The 10,519-nt window shown below is 41.1% G+C and overlaps 1 protein-coding gene across 1 annotated transcript in view; it reads right to left on the bottom strand.

Moving 5' to 3' along the window:
- Positions 1-793: 793 nt before the first annotated feature.
- LOC109472112 (protein ZINC INDUCED FACILITATOR-LIKE 1-like) overlaps positions 794-10,519 on the bottom strand; it is a gene marked incomplete at its 5' end in the record, with an annotated part of 11,840 nt that continues 2,114 nt past the window's right edge. Inside the window, 6 exons of the mRNA XM_019771688.1 lie at positions 794-988; positions 1,137-1,576; positions 2,841-2,951; positions 3,799-3,899; positions 5,087-5,200; positions 6,999-7,131. Of these exons, the coding sequence (XP_019627247.1) occupies positions 892-988; positions 1,137-1,576; positions 2,841-2,951; positions 3,799-3,899; positions 5,087-5,200; positions 6,999-7,131 (996 nt within the window). The remainder of the gene's footprint in view (positions 989-1,136; positions 1,577-2,840; positions 2,952-3,798; positions 3,900-5,086; positions 5,201-6,998; positions 7,132-10,519) is intronic.

The following is a 10,519-nucleotide window of genomic DNA, read 5'->3' as shown; positions in this document are numbered from 1 at the left end:
TGATCGATGTAGGGATTTTTGTACAACCCCAAGACTCCTTTAAATGAAAATGCTTTTCCAATCAACCGTGACGGGGGGCGGTACTGACTTCCGACGAACTTTGACCCGGTGCTGACGTCACACGTGGTTAAAAGTCACGTGTCCACAGCACTTGGGTCATAAAGTGGACGAAGACTGAGCGATTCAGTTGAAAAATTCTGTTGAGCTAACGTTAATTTCTTTTTCATTTTACCAACTCAGATGAACTTTCATGCTTACTTTTTCTCGTATTGCTATTGTACCTGACGACATTTTTCGTGTCTTGAGATTTGTTAATTTATAGCAAAAATTCATCATTCGTATGCGCTGTGATCATCCATTTCAAATTATAATTTTAACATCACAAAGAAACCAGAAGAAGCCGAACTTCTGTATTAGAGTAGTTTTAGCATCAGTAGTCCAGTTTTTACTACAAACATGTATATTACCTTTTCATCTGTTCACCTGTATTTAGCCCGATGAGGCATGAATGTACATTATCATATAGACGGGTGACGTTGACCAATCAGAAGGCTCCATTCCACATTCCATATGACGCCGTAATGTCACAAATAGAGTCAAAATCGGGTATTTATTCATCCAAATCCATACATTAAACAACCCAATAATCACCCGCATATGACCTCAGGTGACCCAATAGAACACGGCACTAGTTCTAAAAAATCCAAAAATAATGTGTTCCAATGACCTCGGGTGACTCCCATAAGAACACCTGTTCCCTGTCTGTGACCCAGATAGCTGCGCTCACTTGGTGGCTTTATTCGGTGGTTATAGCAACTGAAAAGGCTTTATCACACCATATTCACCTCGGGGCGGGTCATTAACCCTTAAATAAAGGTTATCTGTTATTTGTTAATCTGAAGGGCTAGGAAATATGATGGTAGGAGGCACGTTACTCACAACACCGGCGTTTCCAACCATCACGATGGCGACCAGCGCAGATTGATGACTGAAAGAAGAAGGAAAGGCATTTATCCAAGAAACTTCAAACCAGTTTGTTCCTTGACTTGTCCAAGAAATCGCCGTGAAACTACATGAAGCTGCATGTGCCTGATTGATTTCGTAGAAAATCTAACGCCTTTTTAGCTGTACCGTACCTTCCCTGTTCCATCAGCAATATGACAAGCAGCAGCGGACCCCAGACACTGGCCTGCAGTTCTGAGGCCGGACGCTTGGAGGCGCCCTTCCTACTGTCCCCGTCTAGCCGACACTGGCCGATAAGCGACCTGGCGGCTGTCGCGTTCACTTCTGCCGTCGCTACTACGAACTGCGAAGATGCTGAAATGTGCTGTAAAGTTGGCTGTACGCGACTCTCTCTTGCAGGTGGTGAAATCAAGGCATGTTCAGAATCGGCTGCGAAGTTCAGTGTCAAATCGCTAGAGGTCTCTGTTTGATTTGCAACATGTTGACTCGACATGGCCCCTGTGATATTGACCATGGACGGGAGTAAGATGATCCCCACTGCGTGTAGTACAACTCCGGACACGTACACAGACTTGTAGGTGAACTTGGACGCGATGTAAGGGTTCAATGTTGCCTTGAGGGGAGAGAATCGCAGAAAATTAGTCATCTTTTTTTATAAAATGATAAATGATAAAATGATAGAATATAAAACGAATGCATGTAAATACAAATAAAGAGTTGAGTTGAGTTTACTAAAGTCTGTAGGTATTCATCAGCCCCTACGGCCCGTATGTTTGTTTGTGTCTCTTGTCCGTTGTTTCATGTCATATCTTATAAGAAGAATGAAATAAAGAAAGAAGAAATTTTAGAATAATAATTTCACGACCTCATGCCTTCACTAAATGATGTTAATCATTACGACTGAATGACGAATTATTAATCTATCATGGAACGTAGCAGGTTAGTAAAATGTACTCATGAATTATGCAAATTAGATACTGATTTGCATATTTCCATCTTATTGTTTATCGTCTTATCGTTTCATCTCATCGTCACTTAAGCTACATGTACCTACATACGATCCGTCAACCGTTTCTTGAGGCATCCTGTTAAATACTTCTAAACAACCATCCTTGCAGTTCCAGAACAAGCAGATAGGTGACCCAAACTCACATCACTTCTTTCCAATACACAATAGCTATCTATCATCCACATTTTGTGACGATAGCATGTCCAGATCCCGAGATATCAAAACCGAAACCTCCAGTACAGTACCATAATAAACCGCCAGGGGAGCCAAAATCATTTCTAGGTATCAAAACGTACCAAGTATCAAGACTGTCCATAGAAGCATTTTCGAGTTATCGTGTTGACACACGCACAGCAGACAAACACACAGACACATACAGAAACACGAACGCAACCGAAAACATAACCTTCAAGGCGAAGGTAATAAATTAATTATTGCTTATTGCAAATTCTTGCCCGAGGGCTAATTGCAGGAACAGAAGAAACATATGGTATAAAAACAGATAATTAGTACGCATAGAACTACTGATAACTACTGAGAAACTACTAGTAAAACTACTGGGTTTGACTTCTTTTTTGAAGACAGAGGAAGACAAAGGATCCCACTTTTTCTGTAATTTGTGGGTTTTCGGATGTTAAGACGAGAGTAGTTTTTTCATTTGTATATGTGTTAAAGTTTGAATAGAATTTGGAGGCTACGTCAAAGAGTTCATTTCGTTCATTGCTATAGAGGGTGATAGAGGGTACAATTTGATACAAAATGCGTTTCGTCTTCCACCGTATTCAACGTACAATGTTTGAAAATTCGTTCATACACTTGGAGCTTCTTGTACCGCCCTCTCTCAATTTCGAGAGGGTGAATGAAATACCTGCGTGATGCCCGAGTAAATGGCGAGGGTGGTCAGAACGAGGGCGATCTCTGCAGCGTTACAGTTGTAGCCGCCATGTTGGGGGTCGGACACCAGGAGGAGGGGTAACAACTGCGGGGACGGGAACGAGCCATCAAAAAAAACAAAAAACGACGTCTAGTTTATGAACCCAAACTACATCAAGCTTAGCTGAAGTTCGGGAGCAGTCAGACTAGATCCGTCTATACGAATGAAAGCAAGATTGAGTTAAATTTGACTTCCAACCACGCCCCGACCACTACTGATCCCACCCGAATGTTTAAAACATTGTGAAAAAAATCCACAGCCGTCCTTGCTCCCGACCTACACCTAACCATACTTTAGTAGGGAGTTCAGCAGTGATCGGGAGGTACATACTCTGTAGTATTCGCGAGATCGGCTATATGTGACAGGGCCTTATAGTGGGGCAAATAACTGAAATAAGCTTTCAAATTGTGATACAAACATTCTACAGTCATGATTTTTATGTGGTAGAAATGGTAGAAAGCTGTTGGGGTAAGAAAGAAGAAAGCAGGGGCGTTTTTGCCGGTGCACAATTTGCTCCAAGGACGCTCTTTGGTACTGCAGCCGACCAAAAAGTCCTTTCCTTGGAGCAAATTCTGCAACAGCAAAAACGCCCCTGCAGCTCCAACGCAAGCTGCTAGAGACACCAAATTTGCGTCACTTCTTTCTTATATTAACAGCTTTCTACCACATAAAAATCATGACTGTAGCATGTTTAGCACAGGAGATACAAAGCCCGGAAGGTCGGCTGCAGTACCAAAAAGCGCCGCTAGGGGGCGCCAAAAGTAAAACCAAGTGGCCCGCGTTCTTTTTCAAAAGAGTGATGTCTCATGAGTATTTATACCAAGTTTGGTGCTTGTATCACAATTTGAAAGATTCCTCCAAAAATTGATGTTATCTGCTCCACTATTATTACCTGGGAGCTACTGATGCCCGCCAGCGCGTACAGAGCGTAAAGCGCGCAGGAAATCAGCACCAGTCTGTCCCGCAGCAGGCTGATGGTGGACTCCTCTTGTCCTGTGGTGGGGAAAACAGGGTCACACACTTTTTGGCGACACCTCAGGAGCGGAGGCATTTTCCACTTTTTTTTTGCCCCTGATCTTTTTTATTCGTAAAACAAATGTTTACATATTTATAACATATCTCAGATGTTGAGAGAAACATATTTGATACTCTACACTGGGCTACTATATAATAATAATTGTACATGTGCGTGGAGCTGTAAAACTAAAAAATAAAAATAAAACTGACGAACATGAAACAAGATATAAAAGACTTTATCACTACATTCGTATCAATATATAACACAGTTCGTATACTGGTTGTTATCACTTTTGCATACGTGATCTTTCATTTAATTACAATAACACATTTTCACTTATGCTTCGGTCCAAATTGAAAAAAAGGGCCCTGCCGGGTAGTCCCTGGGCTGTTTTTTTTGGCACTTTCGGGCGTGACCCGTACGTGGGCCTGCGGGACATCCTGCGGCTACCGGGTTATTTTTGGGCCCGGCGGGGACCCGAGAAGAATTCAATTCTGACTTAAATTCTAACCGGGCCCCGCTGACAAAAAGACGCCGTGACCTCATCGTGAGAACACCGAGAGGTACCCCATCGGTTGCCGGCAGTCCACCGGGACACATTTGTTACATTTGTTACAGACCAGAGAAACAGAAAAAAGGTGTGTACTTCGTAAACCCGGGTTAATGTGTTACGTCACAGATCAAAGGATCACAACAAAAGCGTGAATTCTGCATTACGTATAGGTCAGTACAAGGCATCGTCAGAGAATCTACCGGGTACCGACCAAAGAGGGTGACAAAACGTTTAACAAAATGCTACTGAAGAAAACTTTTAATTGTGACCATGACAGCCGATGCCCGCCCGACTCCTGAGCCCGACCGGGGCCGACCGGGGCTACATCCCCGACGGGCACCGGCGTAATTGGGACCTTAGCTTAAGCTCTTCGGTGGCCAATCATTTTCCCTATTTGGCAAAATTTTACTGTTTTTGAACCCGCGTTGTTACTAAAATCGACTGACGAGCATTTTCATTTTTTAAAAAGTCACTGAGATTTTATTACACACGAAATGTGTGTTGTGAAATAAGTTCTAAGTTAACTTTTAACAATTATAACCATCTGATGGGTAGATTATACACATAGACCAATTAGTAGCCAAGACAATTTTACATTAATTTACTCACGATGGGAGTTTTCCTTTTCGTCTTCTGCCACGTCTTGTGTAGATATTTGTTTTAGACTGATGTAATCATATTTGGGCTTCTTGTTCAGAGATTCGCCCAGATAAATGCAGCCACCTGTTGTGAAAAGATTAATACGAGTCAAAACCACGACATAACAAGATTATTATTAGCATGAAAGTTCATCTGAGTTGGTAAATTACATTATAAAAAACTTAAACTGATCTCGAACTCGAACCCAAATGCTGTGCCGGGTTGTCTGAAGTCGATATCGCCCCCCGTCCCGGCACAGCATTTGGGTCAGATAGCTGAGGAAGACTGAGTGATTCATTCGAAAATTTCTGGTGAGTCAAATTTTGAGTTGGAGTACAGTTTAAATTTTTCGTAAGATTATTATTATTTTTATTTACGAAACATGTAACACACAGTGACGTAAAGTCGGGTGCACTGTTGAGTTGATACTAGAAACAGTCTTATACTATCATGAAATTCATCTGTTTCGGTAGATCCAACACAATAAAGTTCCTTCACCCACAGGACTCACTGGACACTGTGAGAATATTGGACACTGAACACGACTATTTCCTGAGAGGGGTGAAAGAGGCTATTTACCTTCACTCAACCGCGACGGGGGCTGACATCGTCTACCAGATACCTTTGACCCAGTGCTGACGTCGCATAAATACAAGCCTCACTGGGACAGTCTACTGAGGACTGGTCGAAAGCTCTAGGTGAAAGAACTTTATTGTGTTGGATATAAAGTTTTAACTTAAAAAAAAAGGATTGTATAAAAAGTCTTGCATTGCTTCAAGAGGAGGAGCAATTGTTCTAGTTAGATAGTATCATTATATTTCAGTCCATACCATGGTATGGATGAAATATATTGTGTTCTCTGGTGTTTCTTCTTCTCCTCCTTCTCCTCCTCCTGCCAAACAGTCAAAGGGATTCAACTCCGCCATCATTCAGTCAAATGACTTGAAATTTGGCATGGAGGTAGAGTGGGCCAATACCCCCAGGCGTTTTTTTTTTCATTTTTTTGATACATGCCTTTGAAAAATTTTTATGAAGGTTTTTTGGGGCATTTTTCGCCAAAAAATGGATTTTTGGATCCTGAGCCCTGGTTTTACAATCAAATGATCTGAAATTCGGTATAAGGGTACCTTGAACATGTGTCTACAGAATAGCAGTCACATATTTGGCATACACCACTTCCAAATGACTCATTTGGAGGACTTTAATGGCTATTTTCAGCAAAAAAAGGGCCAAAAGTGCTGTACCCGTTCCATGTTCTATCTAAAGAATGGCCGGTTCCATCCATGGAACACGTGTTCCATTGCGGGTTACCTGAGGTCACATTGCACGTAAGTCATGCGGAATGACCCACACATTCAATTTTATGTGCCTAAGACCTTCAAAATGTATCAAATCTCATCATTGTTAGTATTTGCATACCTGTAATAAGACTAGTAAAGCTTTCGAGATTCAATGTGCTTGATCTTGCATCTTTGTTCTCAATTACATACCTACTACTACTACTGTATAGAATTCATTTATTTGAGAATCTTTGCCAGTTTTACACTGGGGTAAGTTTGGAATAGTCCACTTTTGCGTGGGAGGGAGATGGACTGAAATATGCTGTATTTGCTCCCAAGCAAATGCCGGCCTCTCTAGTGTTATATACTATTTTTCTGATCCCAAAAATAATTGTTTTGGCAACTTGACCTATATATAGGTCTGCATGGAAGTTACTTGATTATATATAGTTTAGTTCGTTGTAACTAAATTTTACAAATACGGTTGATTTTCTATCAATAAAAATGTGGTCTTTTAGAAAATAACTTTCACCTCTGATCTTGATGATCTTGATTAAAAAAGCAGATAAAACAAGAGACGTGTACGTCACGCCAAGACTGACCAATCAGAATGCAGAACTCCAAACATGCCACTACTGCGCAAGGCAGTATGTACGGGAACTGCTTGAAGAACGGTTTGTCGAACGTCCGGAATCTTGTAGCTGGACAGGCCAAAAATCCACCCAGTACCGGGCACTAGGCAAACGTAACGTTATCCATTAGAATATTGGAAAACAAAAACAACAAGAATTCGGAGATCTCAAACCTCCATGAAATATATGAGTTTTTCTAAATCTTTTTACACAGTACACTACAGTACAGTACAGTACAAAATAACACAGGTTTCAAATAGGTCAGGCTGTCAACTTGGTACATGTAGGCTATTCCAGAGGGAAAACCTCATTAATCAAACCGGGTAGGCGCGCTGCCTGACCACACGTGTTTTGCGTTAGAGGAAGTCTTTTGACAGCTGGTGTTTTGTTGCATAACCGGCACATCTGTTTTCCCTCAAAAAAAAAAGTTCTGCTGCAGTACCAATGTCAGCCACCAGGAGGCCCATATTTGACCTTGACCTTCGGCTTCCTTGGACCTACCAGCATACCAAATATCATTACAATCCATTTAGGCGTTCTGAAGTTATGCTGACTACAAATGTGCGGAAACACACAGACGCGCCAAAAACAATACCTCCTTTTTACCTCCATGAAAAATGGAGGTATTGTTTTTGGCGTGTCTGTCTGTATGTATGTATGTATGTATGTATGTATGTCTGTCTGTGTGTCTGTCTGTCTGTGTTTCCGCAACTTTGTGGTCAGCATAACTTCAGAACGCCTTTATGGATTATGATGATATTTGGTATGTTGGTAAGTCTTAGGAAGACAAACGTCAAGGTCAAATATGGGCCTCCTGGTGGATGACCTTGGTACTGCAGCAGAACTTCCGGTTTTTGTATCTTTTGTCCTGAACATGCTATGGTCTTGATGTTTTGGTGACAGATTGCTTTTCCTGTCAGGAATAAGTGGTGTGAGTTTGGTCCCCCTAGCAGCTTGTTCTGGAACTGCAGGGCACTTTCTGGCGAAATGTTTAAAAGCCAATAAGTCAAGATAGGAACAACATATTTTCATAATTTTTGGTGTGTAGGTAGCTGAGAGAGAGATGTACATGATTAAATGCAAATTATGCAAATGAGGACTTTATTTGCATAATTAATGAGGAAATTCTATAATTACAGTGTTTTACATTATACTACTTTCATACATGTAATGTATGTAACCTATGGCAGGCAGAACATCAACAGATACTAATTATGCAAATGATGACCTTATTTGCATAATTTATGCAAAAATTCTATGATTTCTTAATGGTGAATGATGGGAATGTCATACTTGGGACATCTGTAAGTTAATCAAAAGTTCACATACATCACGATGCATATATCATGTTAATGCGGAGGTAATTTGCATAATTAAAGAGGAAATTTACATTTACATATCAAGCCCATATTTCATTCGCCCCGTTCACAAATCCCACAATTCCTTGCGCGACGGACAACATCCGGTCTAGTTTCGAACTCTCAAGCTTGCATGGCGGCGGCTTTTGCCGTCAGAAAACAAAAACCCATTTATCAAGGTTCTAGGTGTTGCGTGCCGGGGTGTAAAAACCGACAAGGAACAGATACGGTAAAGAGGTCCTACTATAAGTTCCCTCAAGGAGAGGCAAATCGACATTTACGTCGACTGTGGGAGGCCAGCGTAAGGCGAGTGGACTGGGTCCCTAGCAACTACGACAGGATCTGCTCAGATCATTTTGTAGGAGGTGAGTTTAATAGTCAGTACGATAATTCGTATCTGTGTATTTTAACAACTACCCTGCCCCTCACAAATAACGTTTATCTTACGCCGCGTTATGTGATATGATTTGGCTATGACGCCCCCCTCCCCCCACCGTCGAGTGGTCTGTGGTAACGTTACATAAAATTGGTGGATGTGATTTCATTTCAAAAAGAACTCAGACCATGGTAGAATTAAGCAATGCAAATTACGTTCGTAATGAAGTGAAAACTATGTTGTTCAGCGGAGACATACATGTATTATCATTCTTTTTTTTCAATACTGGTTACAAATGGAAATTATGATTACATATGCTGACCTGTGTAAGTGTACATTTTGGAATTTGGTCAAAATTTCAGAGATATTCCACAGAGTATACATGTACATTTTTGTAGTTATCTTTTGAGATAATACAATTTTCTTTTTCCTGTTTTTTTGTAGGGAAACGCACCCATACGAAAGGGTCTGCGGGTTACATACCAAGTGTCTTCCCTTGGCAAAAAGTTTGTCAATCCAGAACTTCGAAAACAGCAATACAGGCTGGGACTGTGACACCAGTACCATGGCGCCGTCACGACACATGGTCCCCTAGCCCTGAACATGATCAAGAGACCCCAGGACCAAGCAATCGCCAAATTGCCTTCGCACAGCAGCGGGAAAGGAGAAGCAAGAGGAAGCAAGAGAAAACTCTAGACACGTATGGAAGGAACATGGACATGACTATGTAGAAACAAGTAAAGAGAAGCCTTCCATATATGATGAAGAATTGCCAAGACTGTACAAGAAAATCCAGGAGTTGGAAAAGGAAAATTCACAGCTGAAGCAGAGAGTATTTAGTTTGGACACTGTAAAAGAGTGTGATAAAGATTTCCAGAGGTACACGAACTTACCAAACTTTGCAGTATTTTCTGCAGTCAGTGACTATTTGAAGAAAATAATGTAAAGGTCACCTAAAGTACTGGCGAGGTCAGGAGACTGACTGCACACCTACCAAGAGGAGTGGAAAGAGAAAGATCATTATCTTTTGAAGAGGAGTTCTCTTAGACTTGTGAAATTAAAATCAGGGGATTTCAACCAACAAATCGCGGGCCGATTCGGCATAAGTACCAGTCAAGTTTCCAAGATATTCACGACATGGTTGAACTTTCTCCACAGAGAGCTTCGGTTGCTGTTCGAGATGAAAACCAGTTGGGATAAACCAGAAACGTGAGAGTTACTTCTGACTTTGAACATTTAACTGTGTCCACCACAGAGCTTTAATACCTTCGCCAAGAAGGTTTTGTTTTCAGTAGCATTTGTGTGTGTGTGTGTGTGTGTGTGTGTGTGACTGTGTGTGTGTGTGTGCGTGTGTACGTGTGTGTATGTGATTTAGCACAATAACTCAAGAAGCTTTTGATGGATTGCCATGAAAGTTGGTAGGTGGTATGAGATCATGGAATTCTTGTTCTACCTGAATACACTTGGATTTTAACTAATATACTATGAAGGATGTTCTGACTGATAGTAGTAGTCAATGTAACAACAGACTAAAACTTCAGTATATACATGTATTAACATATGTGGAAGCTGAAGCTGTTGTGTCTTTTACAAACTGACATTGTTTTCATTAACATTAGCAAGGTGTCATTTAGTTTCGGCAACACATAGCACATGTCGTCATTATTTCTCTACCTTACAACTCCATTATGATCAATAATTTTCATTTATTTCAGAATCCCTGAGTGCTTTAGACGGTATGATAGACTTGTGTCAGT

Source organism: Branchiostoma belcheri, unplaced genomic scaffold, assembly GCF_001625305.1.
Source record: "Branchiostoma belcheri isolate BF01 breed outbred unplaced genomic scaffold, Haploidv18h27 scaffold269, whole genome shotgun sequence".
Classification (NCBI taxonomy): domain Eukaryota; kingdom Metazoa; phylum Chordata; class Leptocardii; order Amphioxiformes; family Branchiostomatidae; genus Branchiostoma; species Branchiostoma belcheri.
The sequence above is the reverse complement of the archived record's forward strand: the minus strand, read 5'-3'. Positions and strand labels throughout refer to the sequence as shown.